The following is a 24,349-nucleotide window of genomic DNA, read 5'->3' as shown; positions in this document are numbered from 1 at the left end:
GGTTTCAGGAACTTGCCTGTCCCTCCCCACTCCTCGCTCGCAGCCCGCTTTCGCTTTCTGTCAAGAGACCAGATACGGAAACTGGCCTCTGAAGGAGCAGCCGCGCTCTTGACCGAGTGAGTAGAGGGCTGTGCACACGGGGATCCCCCAATTCTCACCCATTTGGGAATAATCTTTGCCCTTTGGGACTTTGGGGTCAACTTGGACACTGCAGGAGTGGGATGTGGCTTGCTTGGGATTCTGTACGAGTCTTTCCCTGAGGCAGAATTGCTTTGTTTGAATTCCGTTCTGGGGGAGCAAGTGAAGTGCCTTCCAGAACTTCACAGGGAGGCATCTTGGCAGGTTGGCAAAATTAGACTATGACCCTGTAACCAAGAAAAAACTGTTTTTTAAGTTATAAGCCAGGCTGCCCATGTATGTTTTCAATTCTGAAGAATGGTGGCCCCTGAATATGTCTCTCAATTCCTCTGCTATTTTGCAGTTAGAACTGACTTGACCATGATCTGGTAAATGGGAGGAAATTCCATGTGCCGGCCTCCTTGTTTCTTTTACTGCGGATTCTTCCAACAAGGGCCCTAAATTAATGGTACAAGAGGCTGGGGCTGCCCCGGGGTCTTTCCCCGCACTCCCCCTTCCCACCTGTCCCTGGAAGGAGGAGGAGTTCTAGTTGGGGGCAGGGCAGAGCCTGAGTGTCCCCCAGCAGGAGGAAGAAAGGGGATCTGAAGTAGTCTCTCCCTTGAAGACCCCAAAGGCACTGAGTTTGCCTGCAGTGTGTCTCCTATCAGGGAGAGGCAGGGAGGGGATGGATTCTCACTAAGACGATGCCCTGCAGGAGGTTTGAGGACAGCCAATAGGCTATTATTGTTCTTATACTCTGTTTTCCACCTCAGACCTGCTAAACCGGTCACCTGCCAACCTTCTACATGGAGATGATCCACAAAAATAGTGGAAATGTTCATTAGGATTTTTTTCAAGCCATCACCTAACATAGGCTGATGGACAGGTTTGAGTGATAATTTTGTGGAGACCTGATGAGGGGTCATTCATCCCTCCACGCCCTCCCTGGGATGCCCTGAAAGATTCCACATCAGCATCAGACACAGCATCCTGTTCATTTCCAATCCCTTCGTCCCTGGCTTGGAAGCTGCTCTCCAGTTTCCCAGGCCAGGTAAATCCTCACTCAGGTAGGACTCCTAGATCTTTCCAGACTCCCACCTGGATGGCCGCTTTGGAGCTTAAGAGACAGACATGATGTTAATTTATTCTGGGGTTCCCCCATGACAGTATACCTTGGAGTCATGCAGGGTTGGGGTCTCCCTTCCCAAATGGAAAGAGTCACATGCTGAGGCAAATTGAGGGAGGGGACTCACAACAGTCCCTACTTTCCGTGTCACCCTGTCCCCATGGCCTTGCTCTCACCCCATGGCTCCTCTCTGTTCACCCTGGAGCTGCCCTCGTCCAGGTGAGGCTGTGTCCCCTCAGATGGCAGCTCCTTCTAGTGACACCGCAGGGAGGACAGGCCAGAACACTGTGTCTTCAGGTGCTGTAGAAGGAGGCTGTGGCCCTGAAGGTGGGTCCTGGGTCCCAGGGCCCCGAGCTTTGGTTCTGGGCTCCCACCCGTGGGCCTGGTTGACCTGCCGGGCTGTAGAATATAGTGCTCAACTCATGGCTTTTTATTTTTATCCGGGATTTTCACTCCTACCCTTTCAAACTAGGGAAGACACTTGACTCCTGGGCCTTGGTTTTCCCATCTGTAAAATGGGGTTAGCAGGACAATCCACAATCCCTTTTCTGAAACCCTTGGGGTCAGATTGCTACAGAATCAGAATTTTTTAGCATCAGTCATGTAACTTGATGCATCTTCTCTATTGGACCTAACACCCTACTGGTGTCTAATGTACCTTTTAAGCAAAGGCATTAGTGTTCCTATAACTGCGCTTTTGAACATTCACACTAAGTAAAATAAACAAAGACCATAAATTGTCTTATGTCTGTTCAGGTGAAACTTTGTTACCAAACAGCTTTTTAAAAAATCTTTTTCAATTTTGAGTATAATGAAGATTTGTGGTTGTAGGAAACGACCAGAGTACCCTTGTCTCTGTAGATAACGGCACAAAGCGTGAAAAAATGTTCATGGCTTTGTGGCCAGACCCAACCCATCTGTGAGATAAGAGAAATCTCCTGAGAAGGCCAAGGCTGGTGGGTGGGGAGAGTAACTGCAGAGCAGCTGTGCTGTTCCCAGGTGTCTGAGTCACTGGTTCACACTCCGTGGATCCTGAGCCTCAGTCCTCACAGGGCCCTGAGCCTCTTCTCAGCATCTAACTCAATCCACCTCTGCAGCTGGATCATTCTCTGGGTGGTCCCAGTGAAGATCACTACCTTACCAGTGTCCGCGAGCTGCCTGACCGGCATAACACCATTCCACCAGGCTGACATCCCCAGACCTTGGAACCCACGTTCCACTTCCTCCGCCTGCTGCACCTGTTCTCCACCAGTGTGGCCTTCTCGCTGGGGACCAGCATGGGCACTGGGAAGCGGGGGCCATGGGTAACTGGCCTGTGGCCACCTGGTGCTTTTGTCTGGCCCTGCCTCTCATCATCTCCATGGTTGAGTTATGTAAGCTCCGGTCCCGGCTTGCTGTCTCTGGTACCACCTCCCCGACACCTACACCTGCTACGCCACCCTCCTCTGCCTCTCAGCCTGCACCGTCTACTCCATCGCCTGTGCCCAGTTCCTGCCTTGTGTCCCTTATCAGGACCGGCTGTCGCTGTTGCTGCTTTTCCTGCCTCGCATCCCTGCTGTATATCACAGATGTGGCCTGGACGTGGGTCCCCTATGTGTTCATGGAGATTTGCAGCTACGTTCACACTGTGCCAGGCCTGCGGAAGGTGCTGGAGACCTTCGTGGCCTGTATCATCTTCGCCTTCCTCAGCAACACCTCCCTGTACCTACACCAGCCGGCCCTGGAGTGGCCGTTACTCCATCGGCTTCATCCCAGCAGCCGTGGCCACGCTGTTGAAGCTGGATGATGGGAGGACATCTACTCACCCCCTCCCCACCTTCCAGGCTGTGGTGACCCTGCTCTGTCCTTTTCTACATTAGCATCTCATCCTCTGGCTGCTCTGTCAGTTCACTGAGGAGTCTGACGGGCGTGCTCATTGGTCCAGAGACGAGGATGGCACTGATGGCCTCCCCTACAGTCTGCATATGCTCCTGAGACCAGCGCCTGGCTGTGGCCGTCCTGACAGCCGTCAGCCTGCTGGTTTACGTGGCTGAGCTGCTGTACTGGGCCCGCCAGCTTTCTGTAGGGACTGAGGATATCTCCAGGGCTCCAGACTCTGTTTGGTCCCATTCCGTATCTTCACAGAGTTTGGATTCCTCTGATGCCCTCTTCCTGGCTCCCGCTCTCCCTCCTCACATCCTTCCCCTTTCATCTCACTCTCTTTTCTGTTTCCTTCCCTCCTTCTGCTCTGTCTCTTCCTGGTTTCTTTGGTTGCCCATATCCTGTTTTGTCTCTTTCTCGTCTTTCCTACATTTTCTGCTTTTTGCCCCTTTTCTGGTCATCCTTGGTTTCTCATCTCCTGTGTCCTGACCACCTCTCCCCATTTTCCTTCTTCTGATCCATCAGGACCTGAGACTCCTTCCTCCTCTGCCCACCGCCCCCTCCCACCTCCTGAGGTGCTGACTCCACAGCACACAGCCCTCTGTGCAGCTGTTCACACCCCGGGCCTCTGGAGGGGCCTCATTGCCAAAGTGTGTCTGTCTCCTGGTGGTGCCATAGTTGTATATGCTTTTGCGGGTGGGGGTGGGTAGCTAGTCATTGGGCCCGGTTTCTCCAGTGTAGAGGGATGTATAGGCTACATCCCCATTACATTGAAAAAATTCTCTTGAGGTCAATAATTTCCAGTGGGCAAGAGTCTTGAAGCAGAGACCCTGGATCCCTGGGCCCCACATGGTGCTAAGCCCCACGTGAGATTGGCTCCAGGATTTTTGCAGGCTCACTGAACACCCACTGCATAGACGGCATCTTAGAGGAAGTCAGGGGTGAATGCCTTCAATCCCAGCTACTGTCTGGGGAATTTAAAAAAAGGAGCTGAGAGAACTATATGGTCGTGAAGACATCTGTCTGCAGTGGTTGTAAGGGGCAGTGATGTGGCCTGGTTGCCTCAGTGATAAAACAGCATTTGATCACTGCAGGGACAGGGCATGGCCACTACCAGCCTCACAGTGATGTTAGCCTCAGTGTTTTATTTATTTACTTATTTTTACTGTCTTCTGTTCAGGAGAGCAAAAATTACTGAGTGACCCTGTTTTGGGGTTTCTTTGATTAAAGACATTTTTTACATTGGTTTCTTTTTGTAAGGTGTTTTTCTATTGTGGTAAAAGTCACATAGCATAAAACGTGTGACTTTTACCATGTTTAACTGTACAGTCCAGTGGCACTAAGTGCATTCACTGTGCCACCCTCACGATCATCTCTCTCCCAAATTTTTCACCTTCTTAAACGGAAACTCTCCCCCTTAAGCACTAACTCCCATCCGCCTCCTGCTCCTGGCATCTACCAATACACTTTCTGACTCTAGGAATTTGACTCTTCCAGGTACCACGTATGACTGGAATAAAATAGTATTTGTCTGCACCTATTGTATATTGGAAGGCATTTTTAAAGTTAATATATGTGAGTGACTTTGTTTTTAAAGAGGAAGTTTCTTTTCAAATTTTCTTGTGCAGGTGTTCGGGGATGGGATAGGGGTTGCTGGTCTCACTGTCTGAGGAACTGCATTGCTTGAGTGTGAGAGGACACACTCATGTATTTGTGTTTCTGTGTGCCATTGCTTTCTGTTGCTGCTTCTTGATTCTCTGGGACTCAGACACAATGTAATCTAATCAATCTACATAATTTTAAAAAATTTTCTGGGGCTTCTGGTTCCTATTAGTCCCTGCTGTCAATCATAGAGAAGACGGTTCAACATTCTCCACATTGATAATGTCCTTTTCAATCTCAATTCAAAGATGAAAGAAAATAAACAAACAAACAAAAACCCAAAGCAAAGTCCACATATTCTAATTGCCCCAATTTGCCTAGCACTCAGGAGAGTCCTCGTCAATTTCCACCCTCACCCAAACCTAGGTTTCTGGGAGCCCCTTCCACTGACCCCAATTACACTGAAGCAGAGCCTGGGGGTGCGGCCCAGCCTATGATGCAAGATGTTGGGCCTCACCCCAATGCCAGCATCACAGGATGTTGGAGCCTGCTGCACAGAATGTGCAGGCCAGGACAGCACCTGGCTGCCTCTCTAGAAAGGTGTGCACTTGTCTGCAAGCTCAGTGCACACGTGTGTGTCCATGTGTACATGCCCACTGCTCCCCTGCATTGAGACCAGCAGCTCTTTACAGTGACCGGTGCCTGTGAAGGCCCCACAAGTCTCCCGGTCTCAACCACAAAGCTACAGAGTCCAGCATCCTGGTGTCACCAGGGCCAGAGGAGCCGGAGAAGCAGAGCTGTGGGGGAGGGGAGGGAAGGCCCCCTCGGCTGCCCTCTCACTCCTGTACTGGCATGCAGTGTGTGATCTTCACCCAGGGGCGGGTTGGATGGAGGGGAAGCGCTCCCAGGTGGTGGTCCTCCTGGAAGGAAGATCTTAAGATACAATGAAATAAAATTCCTCTTTTAAGACAAGACAAGAAAAATTTAAATATAACACTGTCTGTCTGTCTGTTTCAGCCTCTTCCCTCTCCTCTAGTGTGTATTATTTGTCTGCATTGTGCCTTAACCAGACCTCATTAAGGGAAGAAACACCCATTTCTCCACAAGGGTGACGTTCTCTAGAGGAAGCCTTGTGACGCCTTAGAAGACAGCACTGCTCCCTCACATAGGACCTGATTCGTGTCTCCAGCTGCATTCCTTGTGCTCTGCCTATTTTAAAGATTCCTGCCTTGTTTCTTATAGTAACAGATGTATGATTAAGTCTGTGATGAAAAATAATGATGACTAGGTCTCTTGAAATGATTCATATAATATATAGTTTATAAGATCCAGGATTGTAATACAGTGACTGTTCCCACATGGCTCAGTGGCAGAGAACCTGCCTGCCAATGCAGGAGGCTCAGGTTTGATCCCTGGGTCTAGAAGATGCCCTGGGGAAAGAAATGGCAACCCACTCCAGTGTTCTTGCCTGGGAAACCCCATGGACAGAGGAGGCTGGCGGGCTACAATCCACTGGGTTGCAAAGAGTCCGAGACGACTTATCAACTAAACAGCAACTACAGATGTGGGAAGAAGCAGCAGGAGGGAACCATTTCCTCAGGACTCGGACCCAGACCACCTTTTCCTCCTCATCAAGTGCAATGACTTTAAGATTCCACTCATCAGTAAATATTCTTGTTCACCATGTGTGTGTGCCAGGCCCCATTCTAGACACTGGACAGAGAGCAGAGAACAGAACCAAGAGTTCTGCCCTCAGGGAGCTTGCTTCTAGTACAGGAGACGTGCACATCAATATATAACATCAAGTCAGTGGGTGATTAATGTCACGATAAAGGGAACACAGGTGAGAAGAGTTACTGGAGTGTCTATGGTGGGGGAGGGGCGAGGCTGCTATTTTACGTGGGTGGAGGTCAGGCTGCTCCATGCATACGAGATTTAAGAAGATACTGAAGGAAGCGAATAGGCTGTGTGATGGCAAGTCCCTAATTCCTGTTTCTGGAGTTGATCTCTTTTGGGACTCAGAGTTACACTTACTGCCTCCTGATCTCTCCCTCTGGATGTCTCAGGACACATCACACTCAACATGTCCAGTCCCACCTCTCAAACCCCTCAGCCCCCAACACACACTGATCCTTTCTCATCTTTCCCATCTTAGTCAGTGGCACCACCTCCCAGGTGCTCTTCACAAGCTGCTTGTGAATCCGTCTACCCTTCTTCATCTCTAGACTATGTGGTCCAGATCCATCCACCCCCTCACCTGCTCTCCTGCCATAAGCTTCTAGATGCTTTCTGTGGTTCCATGAGTTCAGTTCAGTTGCTCAGTCATGTCTGCCTCTTTATGCCTCCATGGACTGCAGCATGCCAGGCTTCCTTGTCCATCACCAACACCTGGAGCTTGCTCAAACTCATGTCTATCATGTCGGTGATGCCATCCAACCACCTTATCCTCTGCCGTCCCCTTCTCCTCCTGCCTTCAATCTTTCCCAGCATCAGGGTCTTTTCCAATGAGTCAGTTCTTCGCATCAGGTGGCCAAAGTATTAGAGCTTCAACTTGAGCATCAGTCTTTTCAATGAATACTCAGGACTGATTTCCTTTAGAATTGACTGGTTTGATCTTGCAGTCCAAGGGACTTTCAAGAGTCTTCTCCAACACAAAATTCAAAAGCATCAATTCTTCAGGGCTCAGCTTTCTTTATAGTCCAACTCTCACATCCATACACGACCCCCGGAAAAACCATAGCTTTGACTAGACTGACATTTGTCAGCAAAGTAATGTCTCTGCATTTTAATATGCTGTCTAGGTTGGTCATTTCCAGCTTTTCCCTCAAAGACTGGTTTAGAGTCAAGTCAAAGTCAGATACTTTGAAGGTTTCTGTTTGCTCCCTTAGGATGGAACACAGATTCCAAAACGTCACCTCCAAAGCCCTGCACGTTCAGACCCCTTGCTACCTCTCCAGCCTCCTCACCTCCCTCCCTCCAGCCAGTGACAACTGCTCCCAATTCCTCTTGGTCATCTCAGAGCCTTTCTCCTTACCTGTCTACACACCACCCCTCAGTCCTGAACATGGTAGTCCTGTGTCAGTCAATGCCACTCTAAGCCTCAGTTTGCTCATCCAGAAAATGGAGATATAAGCTCCTGCTTTTAGTCATAAAGGCTGTTAACTGCACCCTGAAAGGAACATCTCAGCCACTGAACCAGGGAACAACTGTACTAGAAGGACGCTGAGTAGCTTGGAGAACCATTAGGGAGGGACCAGCCTGACTACAGGCTGAGAGCAGGAGGAGGGGTGCTGGGCAGCCAGGTCACAGCCAAGGGCAGCTGGTCTAGGCACCATGGCCATTGGAAGCACACACTGGATGCTGCTGCAGGCCCCACGGAAGGAATGCTGATCTGTCTTTGTTTCTGTGTATCACCTGTTCTTATGTGTCCAGGCCCTACTTATGGGGCAGGTCCAATATTTATCTGGCCTTTTCTTTCTTAGTGAGGGTCAGGCCCAATCTCTTCCCAGGTCGCACACACGATGGGATTGTCCTCAAACATGGCGATGAGTTCACGGCCTCAGTGGTTTCCCTCCATGGAGATGTCCCTCACACAAGACCAAGGATTATTAGGATTAAATGGGACAAAACATGGCTCAGTGATTGTCAAAAATTTACCCCAAAGGCTAAAGGGATGCAATGCATTCCAGTCGGTAAGTCCAGGCTACAGTCTGAGCTGTAAGCACTTGTTATATTCATTTAAGAAACACTTGCCATAGGCCAACAGGGTAGTTATGGGCATAAAAGTTTTAAGAGGTGTCACACACAGCGCTCACTGCAGGTCAAGCCCTGCTTCGGATTCATTTGTTCCTCCCAGAAACCCATGAACTCTGCACAAGTGTCCCCGTTTTTACAAGGACACAGAGGGAAACGAGCCCAAGGTCACCCAGTAGGAACTGGCAGAGCTGGGATTTGAGCCCAGTCACGTGGGTGCAGGACCTTGAACTCTGATTGGCATTGATTTGTACCTTATATTCCAGAAAGATAAAGCAGCCCATAGTTTTTGAACACCAACAGTCTGACAAGGTGTCTCATTACCTCTGTTTCATTCCATCTTCAGAGATACTATTACTGTCATCCCCAGTTAACAGATGATGAAACTGAAGCACAGAGAGCACGTTATGTTTTTAGCTCAGAGCCACACAGTTACTCCCTGACAGAGTCTGGATTTGAACATGGATCTCTCTCCCCCAGAGTTCAGTAGCTAAAAGAACCTCAGGAAATGCTGAGCCCCTTCCCTCTTCTCTCAGATCCAGAAACCAACCACACAGACAAGGGTCACATGGGTCAGCCATCTGCACCAGCACCCAAGGGAGATAACCAAGTGCCTGAGACCGCAGGAGGGGATGGCCCCAACTCTCCCCACTCAGAGGAGGACTGGGGAAAGACAATCCCTGATGTTTCCAAGAAGCTGGTCTAGGAACACAGAATGGAAACATCTATGTCCCAGGCTCTGTTCTGGATGCGGCTCAGGCCACAGTCTGGAGGGCATCAGCTGGAGTCGTCGTGTGCAGAGGAGCCTCTGGCCGCTGCCCCAGGAGACAGGGAGCCCAGGCCACTCAGGGAGCAAACGAAGGTCTTGAGCCTTTGGCGCCATAAGGGGCGGCTTCTCCATCAACTGTGTGTGCTAAAGAGCAAGGGGAGGCCCCGGACACTAGGTAGGTTGGTTTGGGAGACACAGCTCCCCCTTCCCATCCAAGCTGATTGGATAGCATCACCGACGCAATGGACATGAACTTGAGCAAGCTCTGGGAGTTGGTGATGGACAGGAAAACCTGGCGTGCTGCAGTCCATGGGGTTGGAAAGAGTCTGACCCCTGAACCCAAGGTGCCTCCCTTCTCTCTGCCTTTGGAGACAGGCCTGTGTGGGCATCTCTCAGCTCCTCCCCCAGCCTGTCTGCTTTGGAGTCAGAGCAGATGTGACTGTGAATCCAGTCGCGGACCCAGACCTGCCTCCCTTCACTCTGGGCTTCTGTTTCGTCTTCCCCTGCTTGTGGTCAGCTCTCTGTATGCCCAGCAGGAAGGAATTTCCTTTTCCTAAGGGAAACAGAAGCTCCCTAAATAAGGCAAGAGCATTCTGGCTGCTGAGCTAGACTCTGAAGAAGGGGAAAGTCAAGAATGTGCACAAACAAGGGAGTCGGGGAGACCTCAGATGTGGGGGCACCTGGAAGCAGTTTGTGTTTTTGACAAGAATCACTGGAGAGTTGGACCCCTGGGAAGTGACTGAGGAAACTCAGGTTATGAGAGCGAAACATGGTCCCCACCAAGCATAGCTTGTGGGGATGGAGGGTCTGTGTAATCAGGGAGGATGTGACCAATCAACAGGACCCAGCAGCCAAGAGGAAACAAGCAGAGAGGGCGGCCAGAGGGGAGGGAGCCAGCTGCCATCTCCACATCTGAGTCTCCAGGACTGGCAAGTCCAGGGACCCTGGAAAGAGGGGAGCTGGGAGGGACCAGGGGTCTCTGGCACCCCTCCCCCCTCTAGCAGATAAGGAAACTGACTCAGCAGCAGTAAGTGCCCTCCTCAGGGGGACGGGGCAGGTTTGTGCAGAACGAGGGTGGACGGGGCAGAATCCCAGCCTGGAGGATGCTGCTGCCACACCTGTCACAAGCACCGTCGGGCTGTGAACGGACAGCCAGTCTGAGGACAGAGCACCTGGTCCTGACTCTGACTCTGCCACACACAGGGTGACTCTGGACAAGTGCTGCCATCCCTGGGGTCCAGCTGCTCCTCCTCTATGACGAGAAGATTAAGTGGATCTCACTCGGTTGTGTGTGACTCTTTGCAACCCTTTGGACTGCAGCCCACCAGGCTCCTCTGTCCATGGGATTTCCCAGGTAAGAATACTGGAGTGGGTTGACATTCTCTTCTCCAAGGAATCTTCCCAACCCAGGGATCAAACCCAGATCTCCTGCATTGCAGGAAGATTCTTTACCTTCTGGGCCATCAGGGAAGCCCCTCTGATGAGAAGGTTGAACTAAATACAGGATCATTACACTTCTTTTGAGGGCCACAGTGAGGGGACTGGAGTAGCCTTGGAATTGTGACAAATGGCCCTTAACCTCTCAGCAGGAGGGATGAAGCAGCTGCCCCCATGAAGCACAAGCCTTGGACAGCGAGCCCCTCAGGTGAGCCCACCCTGGACAATTCTTTTACTGAAGCACAGAGACATTTCCATCCTCCTGGGAAGTGAGGTCCCAGTGTTGTGTTCAATTTTATTTAGAAAAATATAAGAATACGGGGTTCCTGCACTGAGACTTGCAGAGATCAACACATACTTGCTTATGTGGATGAAAAATTAGGAAATAGTCAACCTAGGAAAGAATTGGAAACTTTATTGGAACCAACCTGAGAATTATAACTGGGGAGACAGTGTCTCAAGAAGCTCTGAGAACTGTTTCAAGGAGGTTAGGGTTAGAGGTCAGTGTGTGTGTTATTTGGGGGAAGGACATGAAACCAGCCCACGTCTTGGTAGAAGGTTGCTTCACTCAGGAAGAACAGATATCGTGGTTCATGCTTTTCGTGCTTTCTAAGCATGGACAGATGCAAGAAACTGGGTTCATAGAAAAGTCTCCTGAAAATATCCAAGGATGTGAGGGCAGGTTCTGCCAGTTTTCTCAGAGTACAAAGTACAATCCTGAGCTTTTTCCATGACTTCCTTTCAGAGTGGATTGCAGGTCAGTGAACTGCAGCGGCTAGTGACTTGATTCTTATAGAACTGGGTGGTGGGCAACATTCTCTATCACACAATCTATTCGTTTCCATCTTAATTCCAGTCAAGGTTTAGAGGACTTTCCCACGTCAGGTGAGAATGTCATTGATAGGCCACTCAGTGTGCAACTATTCATCTAGTCCTGGTAACAGGAGCCAAAATCCTCTGGAACAATTATCTTACTTGTCTGTCAAGCTCTTGGAAATGGTCCCCACCTGTTGCTTCTTGCCATATCTAGGGTCACCTTATTATACTCATGGATCTTATAAAACTGCATATTAGGTCACCTGGTCATTATTATTTTTATCAGAAGCTCAATAACACATTTGTTAGTGCAAGAAACAACAGTCTTGTAAAATGGCAGACTACGAGTAATATGGCTAGTGACATTACTAAGGTCATAGGGAGGCAGTGTCATATAAAGTCACAAGGCTGGGGTTAGAAGAACGAAAATGGATCTTTCTATTGGGTCAGGTATTTTTGCCCTTCGGAAGGTCAGGTTAACACATACTGCAGACGCACACTGCACACTTCAGGGCAGGGAGGAGGTCAAAAGAGGCAGAGAGAAACTTTGTTTAAAGTTTTCTTGTCTTGCCTTAAAATATTATTAAATGTTATTTCATTGCTTCTTAAGATTTGCCTGTCATGGGACCCACCTCCTGGAGCCCTCTCCATCCACCCCACCTGCCCCCGAGTGAAGAACTCATGCCTCATCCAGTACAAGCGAGGGGCACCGGAGCGAGGGGGGCGGTTGGGGGAGGCCGGGGGGTGTGGGGGGGCCTTCCCTGCCCCTCCCCCACAGCTCTGCTGGCCTGGGGCCCCTCTGGTCATGCTGACACCAGGATACTGGGCTCTGAGGCTTTGAGGCTGGGAACAGGAGACTGAGAACAGTATTTGTGGCTTCCTGGCCGTCAGTTATTATAAAGGCTGCTGGTCCCAATACATGTGTGAGCACAGACATACAGGCACACACACAGGCAAACACACACACTGGGCATGCATTCAGGGACAACAGCTTTAAATACAGTCATCTAGGGTGGGGCCCTTTAAGAGCTAAGGGGACAGAAAGTCTAGTGTTGGGGTCACAACTGCTAGTTGTCTTGGGCTGGGCCATGCCCCCAGGGCCCGGGGAAAGACACGAGTGGGGAGACATTGGGAAGGGCTCCCAGAGATGAGGGCTTTCTTGAATCTGCTCCATCCTTCCCAGCTCGGAGAAAATTTGAGGCAATTAGCGTATGTCGGGTTTGTGGGGTTTTTCTTTTATCTTTGTATTGAGGTTAAAAAAGAGCATTACAGTTGTAGGAGAAAGGGCAAGGCTTCATCTATGGTTGATAGTAGGGTTGATGGTATCCAGAAATTCCAGAGAATCAAAAAAATCCATGTATATTTACATTTATCTAGATCATATTATGTGTGGATCCTGGAGAAGCAGGAGGCAGCATCAGAAAACAGCTGACACATAGAAACTCATGTCTGTGCAGCACAAACTCAAGCAACACAGTTTCCTCGACTGTGGCATCAGCAATACCCACCCATCCAAACCACCCATCAACAAAACTTTGAAAAGAAACTTTCCATGCAAAAATATAGTCACCCAGTAATTTTTGTCCTTGAGACAATAACAATTAAAGAAAAATAAAACACCCAAACTAACATCACCTTTAATGCTGGCAGTGGTGATGCCCTTCTCCCTGCAGAGACAGGACCTGCTGTTTAGATCAGGCGGGTCACACCACTGCCCCTCACCAACACTGCAGACAGGAGTCTTCAAGACTCTTAGTCCCTACAATAGCCTCACAGGCCAGGTGATCAGTGTCGGCCTCATCAAGCAGCAGCTGGATAGGACGGCCACAGCCAGCCGCTGGTCCCCGGCGGACACCGAGCAGGTGCGTCTGTTGATGCAGCTCACGTCACTGGACCGCTGGGGCTGCCCATCCAGCTTCTTGTTGAACTGGTGGAGCTGACAGAGGACCAGAGCACTAGGGCAGAGGAGCACAGAGAGCACCATCTGCTCAGACAGGACACAGGTAGGGAACAGAGCTGTTTGTCTTTGACTCGATCAAACCCCTTCACTATGAAGTTCACAGCTCCTTCCAGGAGGAAGCATACGAAGTCCACCACCACGAATTAGGGCTGGCTGATGCTGATACTGGTGGGGGCTGCTAATGAAGGCGATGATGAGCCAGTCGGCATAGTTCTCTGGCCTCCTGAGCAGGCTGGGAAGGCTGGCTTGAACCGACCATGCCTCCAGGCTGGATATGATGCAGAACGCTTCAGTGGCATAGAGTACAGCTGCCATGAAGGCGAATGCAGTGGCAGTGATGACCCTGTTTCCGGTGGAGCCTGGAGGCAAGAACTTGACGTAGGTGGTGCTGAGGATGATGGACGTTGAGAGGCAGGAGATGGAGAAGTACAAGGCGTGGGTGCAGAGAAAGGCGTCCCAGGAGAAGGGGAGGCAGGGCTGAGCCCCCAAATTCCCCTATGAAGATGGTGAGGGTCACGGTGAAGCAGATGCACCAGATGAACATGCGCTGGTTAATTTCGACCCCCTTCAGAGTGTCCTCACTGGCCCTCAGCGAGAAGGGCACACTGTGGAGAGCAGCTGCCCCAGTGGAGGAGGAAGCCCACGATGGGCTTGGTGCCCAGGCCTGAGGACGGGCACATGGTGAGCATGGTGATCAGGCAGGTCACCGGCACCGGATTGTAACCTTGCTTGTTTCTCAGCCAAAGGCGTATGAATACTTACACAGAGTCTGCTGTTCTGGTTTCAGTTTTACTTGGCCAGTTAAGCTGTTTCTGCCTCAATTCTTTTTTCTCTAGAAAATATACAACCACTGACCCCTCGAACTAATGTGCTGATCTGAACAAAGTAAGGAGCACACTTACGTTCTCAGCCCAAAAAGGCATCTGGAGGTTACCGTAAGGTCCCCCAAAACAAAAGCACAATGCACCCCTGGCATGCAGCCTGCAGCCATTTCCTGCTTCCCTCCTTGTATAAATCCTGGCTGAGCCTTGCTGTGCTGGGAGTTGATTCTTCTGGGCAGTAAAACACCTTCTCGCCGGCTTCCTTAAGATAAAGCTGCTTTTCTTAAACCCAAGACTTAGCTCTCTGTATTGGCTTCTTCAGTGACAAGCAGCTGGGCCTGACTTGGGGGACAATGTTTAACGGCCAGCCACATAGGTCCCCACGTCTCCAGCCCCTCCCTTTCTTCCTGGAGCAAGGAGCAGAGTGCCACTGGGAAGGTAGGGTGGAGTGACAGCTAGTCCCTGCGAGAATCTATAGGTCTTTTCCAGCAGCTGCCGAACTGCTAGTTTCAGGAACTTGCCCTGTCCCTCCCCACGCCTTGCTACCAGTGTGCTTTCACTTTCTGTTAAGAGAAGGAAAGCAGCCTCTGAAGGAGCACCGAGCTCTTGACCGAGTGAGTAGAGGGGTGTGGGTCCCAGGAGCCCCTCTTCCCACCTGTTGGTGTATATTCCTTGCTGTTTGGAACTTTGGGGCCAGTTGGAGACTGCAGAAGTGAGAATGGCTTGTCTGTGACTCTACCAGTCTCTTCCCAAGGAAGAATTGCTTGTTTGTTTTAAATCTGTTCTGGGGGAGCCAGTGAAGTGATGGGGAGGGGACCTACATCCATCCCTTCTACAAGTCCACTGGCACGCGTCTTGGCAGATGGGCAAAACTAGAGGTATTGTTGCAGGAAGAGGGACCCTTTCCAGGGCCCCAAACTGGGCTCTTGTCTAACACTCAGAATGAATTGTCCAAGGAGACACTTGTGCAAACAAAGCAAGAGATTTTTATCGGGAAAGGGTGCTGGGGCAGAGAGCAGGAGGGTAAGGGAACCCAGGAGAACAGCTCTGAGACATGGCTCACAGTCTTGGGTTTTATGGTGATGGGATTAGTTTCCCGGTTGTCCATAGCCAATCAATCTGACTCAGAGTCCTTCCTGGTGGTGCACGCCTTGTTCTTCCAAGATGGATGCCAGAGAAAAGGATTGCCAAAGGCAGTCGGACACATGGTATCTCCTTTTGACCTTTCCCGAAATCCTGGGTTGGAGGAGTTCCTCCTGTCATAAAACAGCTCATACAAGTGGCTGCTAGGGTTCATGGCCAGGGTGGGTGGTTGTGTCAGTGTGCTTCCCCTAACAGTATGACCCTGGAATCAAGAAAAAAATCGTTTTCTACTTTTAATACAACCTAGCCCGTGTATGTTTTCAGTTGTAAAGACATTGGTTCCTGCATGGATCTCTAAATGATTCCAGTATTTTGCAGTTGGAGCTCTTTTATCAAGATCTGGTAAGTGGGAGGGAACTCCATGCGCAGGTCTTCCTGTTACTCCATAATAAGGATTCTTCCAACAAGGGCACTAAATTAAAGGCAAAAAGGAAATGAAACTGTGAAAAGCCTGCCACGTTCACAGAGGAGTCTACAGGCAAGGGAGGGAGTAGAGGGGGTCAGCTTTCTAGGGAACTGAATCCGCCCCAGCTCTGGGTTCCACTCCTGATGCCCGAGGCAGGCGCTGCCACGGCATCTGCGCCCCCTCCCCCGACTCCAGTCCCCGGAAGGAGGAGGGGTTCTAGCGTGTTGGCGGGACACAGCCTTAGCGTCACCACAGTGTGAGGAGGAAAGGAGGTCTGAGGCAGTCTCTCCTTTTAAGAGGAGACAGATCACTCGATTTGGCTAGAGTGTGTCCCCTGGCGGTGGGGTGGGGTGGCGTGGGGAGGGGGCACGCCAGGGGTGGATTTCCACTGAGACGATTCCCTGCAAGAGGTTTCAGTGCAGGAGAAGAGTCAGTGGCTGACTCTTCATACAATCTTTTTCTCACCTCACCTACTAAACTGGAAAAAAACAAATCCTCCAAATTAATCCACAAAAAAGGTGGAAATGTTCACTAGTATTTTTTCAAACCACCGTCCAACATGGGCTGATGCACAGACTTGAGTGATGATTGAGTTCACAGTGGAGGAGCGGCACCTCGTCCCAGACAAAGCCCAGCACTCATCTCTCGGTATTCGGCTTCTTGTGGGATGACCGGACAAGCCAGAGTTCAGTAACACGGGACAAGCTAAAGGGCCTCCAGAAGCTAAAGAGGCAAAGCGGGACCCTCCCCTGGGGCATCAGAGACAGCACTGCCCTGCTGACACCTTGTTTCAAAACGCTGATCTACAGAACTGTGAGAGAACACATTTCTGCTGTTTTAAGCCACCAGGCTTGTGAGAATTTGTTGCAGATCTAGGAAACCAGATTTAATTTCCAGATATGAAAAATATATTCTTTGTCATATATATAAAAAAAAAAATTCTCAGAAAAACTTGCTGACCTCCTGCCCTAGAGCATGGCGGTCACAAGGACCCCAGGATCCATTGTCACATCCTGTGTCCCCCAGTGTCTGAGACTCACAGGGGAGGGTCCACTGATGCCCAAGGAGCCAGGAGGGAAGGAAATAGGGATGGAGAGCACCAGGATCCCTGGAGAGGACCAGCTGCACCTGTCTGGGGTGGTGGAAAAGCGAGATGCTCTGGGAAGATATGGTCTCATGTTTACAAAACAGGAAAAAGGGTACAGATACTCCCGACAAACATGTATGCATGTATGTACAAACATGTATGCATGTGTATACACACAAGTCTACACATAATTTTACAGCATTTGAAATGTACTGAAGCCTGGGGTTGAGGTTGAGGACATCGATGCTCCCTGGATGGAGGGGTGGATGCTCCTGTGAGCAGGCAGGAAGCCTGGCCATGCCGAAGACGGGAAACCAGTCACAGGAGAGATGATCATAGTCCTGCTTTATGTCAATTATCCATGAGAATGAGAGAAATATAGAGAATACTGAACAGAGATGAGAATGGAAGACAATATAAAGAAAAGAGGCTAGCAGCTGATTATCTCCAGCAACCCCACTGCCAAGGGAACCAAAACAGGTGACACTGTATCTCCTGAGGCTTGAAAAGGAGCTGTAATCCGAATTTTCATGTGAAATTAAAACCATGTGCAGCCACCAAACACTCAGGAAAGAAACAGTAATGCTAGTGATTCCACATCATTTTTTCATGAAAACACTGTGATGGAAAACTGAGCACATCGAGAGTCCCCCTGCAGTGCACACTGGCTTGCAGCCCCTGATCTGCAGCAAATCAAGCTGCACGTGCTGATGTCCAGAGTGGGGTAGGGCCTTCTGGGTCCTCTGTGAGGGAGGCGGGGAGGTAGCTGGCAGGGATTGAGGGTTCCATGTGACAGGCCCTCTGATGAACCCATCACATGCTTTTATTCATTTAATTGACCCAGAGTAGGTACAGAGACATTGAACAGAAGGGGAACCTGAGGTTCTACTGAGTAGCTTGCCATGATCACCCAGCTATGAAGGCTCTACTTCTTGTCACTCTGAGTGTCCATCTCATCTCACCCTTCTCTGCCCTTCTGGCCCCTCGTCCTTCCTTCCTCTGTTCCGGCCATGACCTTCCCGGCTCACCGTCTTCCAGTCCACATGCCTGGCTGCTGGGCAGGCAGGGCTTAGCCACATCCAGGCTGTGCTCTGACAGGGGCACCACGTCCAGGCTCACAGAGAGGAGGAGGGGCTTCTGGGAGACTCAGACAAACTTCCACTTCCTGCTTTCCAGGTCGGGGAACTGAGGCCCAGAGAGGGCACAGGCCTGACCCAGGGTCACGTGGTTGGAGCCCCCAGGCCTCCTCTTCTCCATATCCTCTCTCTGATGCATTCAGTGGATTCAAAGCATTCAAGTTGTCTCTTAGTCTTAGGTGGAATCTCAGGGTGAGTTCAACTAATAAAACTGGGATCAAGCTGGGGTACAGAGAGCATGACACTCCCTCCCTCCCTCATAGCAGTGCCCCTCCCCACCCTGGCAGTGCCCACTGGGAGGCCCGCAGGCTCCAGGGCTCCACTGGCAATTGGGGCTCAAGGAGCTTTGTGAGGCCAGGGAGGGTCTCAGGTTTGCTCTGTGTTTCTCTTTCCGCCTCAGCTTGTCCCAGGGTTTATTATCAGCAAAGGTGATATAATAATCCCCTGATGGCAGGAAGCTGGCTGTGGCTCAGGGTGCTGGCCCTTCAGCCCTGGGGGCCTCTCAGCAAATAGTCCCTTGGAAGCAGGGCAGCTGTCCCTGAGGAGGGGGCGGGCTGGGAGGGGCCTCACTCCCCCATCACTGGACTCTGGAGGAGCCCCTGTGTGAGCAGGACTGCAACCCTGCCTGGCGGGACTGTTTGGGCAGGTGGCCTGGGCAATTCCATGGTCTCCAGGGTCCCTGCCACTCTGGCCACGTGTCCTTGTCACAGCCCTGAAGCCCCTTCAGGCCCCTGTTCTCCTGTCTCAGTTCCAGTCCAGGCCCCTCCTCCATGGGAAGGTTGGCTCCATGCCTGCATCCCTTCTGGGTCAGAAGACCCCCTACTGGGCTGCCTCAGGGTCCCTGGGACTCTGGAATCCCTGCCCCCTCTGACCCACTGTCATCTCCACTCTGCCCACCCCACCCAGTCCCAGGAGCATTCTCAGGACTGTCTCCTCCCAGGGGTCCTGCAGGGGCCTCCTCTTTCAGCTCCTGCCCTTAAAAGGGAGCTGATCACCCGTCCATCCTCACCCCCTCCCCGGGATGCCCTGAAAGGTCCCCATCAGCATCAGACACAGCTTTCTCGTTCATTTCCAATCCCTTGGTTCCCAGGTTGGAAGCCTCTAACCAGTCTCCCAGGCCAGGAAAATCCTCACTCAGGTAGGACTACTTTGTAGATTTTTCTGGCCTCTTACCTGGATGGCAGCTTTGAAGCTAAAGAAATCAAACATGATGTCGTCAGCTTATTCTGCGGTTCCTCATGATACCACCCCAGAGTCATGGTGGGTGAGGGTCTCCTTTTCCTAGTGGGGAAGAGTCACATGTTAAGGCAAAATGGGGGAGCAGGAATTCAGAACACTTCCTACTTCCCACGTCATCTGGTCCCCATGGCCTTGCTCTCACCCCATGGCTTCTCCCCATTCACCCCTGGAGCTTCTCTCCTCCAGGGGGCGCTGTGTCCCTCAGACGGCAGCTCCTGCTAGTGATGCTGCACGGAGGACAGGCCGCGACACGCGTGTCTTCAGGTTGCTGTGGAAGGAGGGGGAGGGCCGTGAGGGTGGATCCTGGGTCCCAGAGCCCCAAGCCTTGGTCCTGGCCCCCAACCCATGGACCCTGCTGACATGTGGGCTGTAGAGCAAAGTGCTCAAACCCACAGCTTTAGCTGTGTTTTCTGAGTTCCCTCTTCCTAGTCATGCATGGATCAAATGAAAGCATTTGATTCCTTGAGCCTTAGTTTTCTCATCTATAAAATAGGGTTAACAGTATAATCCACAGTCTCTTTTCTGAAACCCTTGGGTCAGATATGCTCCAGAATTCTACATTTTTCAGTTTCAGACAAGTGACATGGAGCATCTATTCTATATGACACAATGTCCCACTGGGGTCTGGGAGTCCCTTGTAATCAAACACATTAGTGTTTCTACAGCTGCACTTTTGAGCACTCATAATACATAAAATCAATGAAGATCATAAATTATCCCAGATCTGTTCACGTCAAATTCTGCTACCAAATGAATTTTTTAAAATTCTTGTTCAGTTTTCAGAGGCTTGAAGGTTTGGGGTTGCAGATAAGGACCATCCTAACTTGCGTCTCTATGGATAATGGGACACAGCCCAAAGAGATGTAAAAAATGTTCATGGTTGAGGCCTGACCCAACCCAGCTGTGAGGTTTGGGATAAGAGAAGTCTCCTGACAAGGCCAAGGGCGATGGATGGAGAGAACCGTTTGGAGCGGCTGTTCTGTTACTCAAGTGTCTGAGTCTTCCAACTCCACAGGTCCTGAGCCTCAGCCCTCATGGGGCCCTGAGCCTTTTCCAGGCGTCTGACACAGTGCACCTCCAGAACTGGATCTTTCTCTGGTGGGTCCTCAGAGAAGACCACTGCTGTACTGGTGACCGTGACCTTCCTGACCATCATAGCACCATGCCCACCCGGTCGACATCCCCAGATGGTGACTTCGTGATTGCCATGTGCTGCTGCCTCCGCCTGCCGCAGCTCTTCTCCACCTGTGTGGCCTTCTCTCTTGTGGCCGACATGGGCTTTGGGAGAGGGGCCATAGGTAACTGGTCCATGTCCTTCTGGTGCGTCTGTTTCGCCATGACGCTCATCATCTCCATAGTTGAGTTATGCAGGCTTGATTCTGAATTTCCTTTCTTCTGGCACAACATCTCTGTCACCTACACCTGCTATGCTGCCCTCATCTGCCTCTCGGCCTCCATCATCTACTCCATCACCTACGTCCAGTTCCTGCCTTATGGTCCTTACCGGGACCGGGCCATCGCCGCCACTGCTTTCTCCTGCATCGCGTCTGTGCTGTATGTCATAGAAGTGGCCGGGTTGTGGGATTGTTATGAGCTCAAGGAGATCTTCTTCTATAAGAATACCATGTCAGCCCTGCTGAAGGTGCTGGAGACCTTCGTGGCTGGTGTCATCTTCGCCTTCCTCAGCAGCACCTCCCTGTACCTGCACCAGCCGGCCCTGGAGTGGTGTGTGGCCGTGTACTCCATCTGCTTCATCCCGGCAGCTGTGGTCCTCCTGCTGGACCTGGCTGAATGGGAATACATGCCGCCCAGGCCCTTCTCCATTTTCCAGCTAGTGCTCACCCTGCTCTCCGTCCTCCTCTACGTCAGCGCTCTAGTCCTCTGGCCACTCTACCAGTTCAGCGAGGAGTTCGGTGGACTCCCCCAGCGGTTCATGGACATGAGCTGCATTGATGAGCTCTCCTACGACATGTGCGCCTGGGACCAGCGCCTGGCTGTGGCCGTCCTGACAGCCATCAACCTGCTGCTTTACGTGGCCGACCTGGGGTACTGGGCCCGCCAGGTTTCTGTAGGGACTGAGGGTGTCTCCAGTGCTCCTGATTCTGTCCAGTCCCATCCAGTGTCTTCACAGAGTGAAGACATCCTGTGACGTCCTCTTCCTGGCTCCCCTCTCTCCCTCCTCACATCCTTCCCCATTCATCTCACTCTCTTTATGTTTCCTTCCCTCCTTCTGCTGTGTCTCCTTCTTCTTTTGTTGCCCACGTCCTGTTTTGCCTCTTTCTCTTGCTTCTCTCATCTTTTTTATATTTTTTGTTTTTTTGCCCCTCTTCCATTCATGCTTGGCTTTCTCATCTCCTGTGTCCTGACCACCTCCCCCCATCTTCCTTCTTCTGATCCATCAGGACCTGAGACTCCTTCCTTCTCTGCCCACCACCCCCTCTCACCTCCTAAGGTGCTGACTCCACAGCGCACAGCCCTCTGTGCAGCTGTTCACACCCTGAGCCTCTGGAGGGGCCTCATTGCCAAAGCATGTCTGTCCCCCTTGCAGTGCCTTACTGGTGTGGTTGGAGGAGTTTATGGAGTGTGGGCAGGTAGGAAGGGATTGGGCTTTTTTTCTCCCAGTGGAGCATCTGTATACCGCACCTCCCCTTTGAGTTAAAAAAAAGATTTCTGAAGGTCAATAATCTCTAGTGGGCGAGATTCTTGCGTGAGATACTCTGGATTCCTTCCCCGCACTTGGTGCTCAGTCCTCCAAGAGATTGGCTCCAGAATTTTTGTAAGCTCACTAAACATCCGTTGCTTAGAGGGCATCTCAGAGGAAGCCAGGGGTAAATGCCTTCTATCCCAACTACTCTCTGGGGAATAAAAAAAAAAAAAAGAGCTGATGAGGAACCCCAGGGTTTGAAGACACCTGTCTGCAGTGTTTGAGGGGCAGCAATGTGGTCCCCCCGACTCAGTGATCAAAACAGCAGATCCTGCCTCTACAGGGAGAAGAGCATGGACGCTGCTAACCTTAATGTTGTAGTTTGTCTGGGTGTTTTGTTTTCCATTTTTTTCTTCTGTTCTGGACGCCACAAACTACTGAGTGACTCTGTTCTTCAAGAGAAAGTTTCAAATTTTCTTGGGCAGCTGGTTTGTAGGGGATGGGGTTGCTGCTTCCATTGTCAAAGGAACTGTATTGTTTGAACGTGAGGGGACACATACATGTGTTTTTCTATGTCAGTTGCTTTTTGATATTGCTTCCGTCTTCTCTGGGACTCAGGCATCATTTGAACTATATAAATGTGCACAATTTAAAAAGATATTCTGAAGCTTCTTATTCCTATCAGCACTGCTGACAATCATAGAGAATGGCTTTTTCTGTTCTCCCACATTCATAATAAACTTTTCAACCTCAATATAAACATGAAAGAAAAGAAAGCAAGCAAAACACAACAAAATCCTCATACTCTACTTGCTGCAAATTTGCCTAGAGCTCAGAGGAGTCCAAGTCAATTTCCACCCTCACCCAAACAGAGGTCTCTGGGCGCCCCTCCCACTAACTCCCCACCCAGGCCTAGACTAGAGCCTGGGGATGTGGCCCAGCCTGTGACCCTAGATGTTGGGCCCCACCCCAGTGCCCAGTATCCTGTCCCTTAGCTCTTAAAGGGGCCATGACAGCATCTGGATGCCTCTCTATAAAGGTGTGTGCTTGTGTGCATGCTCAGTGCACATGTGTGTATGTGTGTGTGCCCTTGTGCTCCCTTGCATTGAGATCAGCAGGCCTTCACAGTAACTGGTGGCCGTGAAGGTCCCACAAGTCTCCTGTCATCAATTACAAAGCTTCAGAGCCCAGCATCCTGGAGTCACCAGGACCAGAGGGGCCGGCATGCAGAGCTGAGGGGGAGGGGAGGGGAAGGAGCCCCTCTGCTGCCACTCACTCCTCTCCTGGGATGAAGCCTGTGATCGTCACCCATTGGTAGGGGGATGGAGGGGATGGCTCCCAGAAGGTCATCCTATGGCAGGCAAATCTTAAGAGGGAATGAAATAAAATTCATATTTTAAGGCAAGAGAAGAAAAGTTTGCAAATAAAGTGTTTCTCTGTCCATTGGGGCCTCTTCCTTCCTTGCTAGTGTGCATTGTGCATTAATCTGACCTCCTAAAGAGCAGAAATATCTGCTCCACCATAGAGATCAATTTTTCTAGCTGAAGCCATGGAATTTCTTAGAAGATAACACTGCTTACTTACTTACCTTACTTACTTACTGGGGTCACTAGATGTACTACTTGTGTTCTGCCCATCTTACAAGATTCTTGCTTCTTGAGTCAATGCTGAAAAAAATAAGATAACTAGGCTACTTGAACCCACCTTCAGTGCAGGAGACCCTGGTTCGATTCCTGCAGCGGGAAGACCCTTTGGAGGAGGGAGAAGCTCCTGCTCCAGTGCTCTCGGGTTTCCCTGGAGGCTCAGTCGGTAAAGAGTCTGCCTGCAATGTGGGAGACCTGGGTTCCATCTCTGGGTTGGGAAGATCCCCTGGAGGAGGGCATGGCAACCCACTCCAGGATCTTGCCTGGCGAATCCCCATGGACAGAGGAGGCTGGAGGGCTGCAGTCCATGAGGTCTCAAAGAGCTGGACACAACTTAGCGACTAAGCATACATGAGCATTGGCTACTTGAAATGAAATATATAGTTCTCCAAGATCCATGATTGTAGTAGTGTGATTCTAGATATGAGAAGAAGCAACAAGTGGAAACCATCTCCTGGAACTGAGAGACTTGTAAGGCAGGTGGTCCAGCCGTCTTTGAGCTACTGTTGCCAGGACAGGGTGAGTAATAGCATGGGAGTGGCCTATCAGTGAAATCCCCAGCTGACCTGGGAATGAGCAATCCTAGCACCCTGGGAGAAATTCGTGAAAAATGTCTCCTAAACCTTGGCTGAAATTAAGACAGAAACAGAGGGAGTTGTGTGATAAAGAATGTTGCCGACCACCCAGGTCTACAAGAATCAAGCCAGGACTTCCTTGGTGGTCCAGGGCCCAAGACTCTGCACTCCCAATGCAGGGGCCCCGGGTTTGATCCCTGGTTGGGCAACTAGAT

The 24,349-nt window shown here is 50.8% G+C and overlaps 1 protein-coding gene across 2 annotated transcripts; it reads left to right on the top strand.

The window, feature by feature from the left end:
- The first annotated feature begins 14,789 nt into the window (after positions 1–14,789).
- On the top strand, positions 14,790–22,451 carry LOC138095199 (myeloid-associated differentiation marker-like). 2 transcript variants are annotated; one of them, XM_068991205.1, is made up of 3 exons: positions 14,790–14,875; positions 15,669–15,746; positions 20,288–22,451. In XM_068991205.1, the coding sequence occupies exon 3, from the start codon at positions 20,435–20,437 to the stop codon at positions 21,419–21,421; it is 987 nt and encodes a 328-aa protein (XP_068847306.1). In that variant the 5' UTR covers positions 14,790–14,875; positions 15,669–15,746; positions 20,288–20,434; the 3' UTR covers positions 21,422–22,451. The 2 variants fall into 2 exon arrangements, with proteins under 2 accessions (XP_068847306.1, XP_068847305.1); XM_068991204.1 differs by lacking the exons at positions 14,790–14,875; positions 15,669–15,746 and adding an exon at positions 19,171–19,293.
- The last annotated feature ends 1,898 nt before the right edge of the window (positions 22,452–24,349 follow it).

This window comes from Capricornis sumatraensis, chromosome 19, assembly GCF_032405125.1.
Source record: "Capricornis sumatraensis isolate serow.1 chromosome 19, serow.2, whole genome shotgun sequence".
In the NCBI taxonomy this organism is placed as follows: Eukaryota; Metazoa; Chordata; class Mammalia; order Artiodactyla; family Bovidae; genus Capricornis; species Capricornis sumatraensis.
Note: the sequence above shows the minus strand (reverse complement) of the source record. Positions and strands in the feature narration are given on the sequence as shown.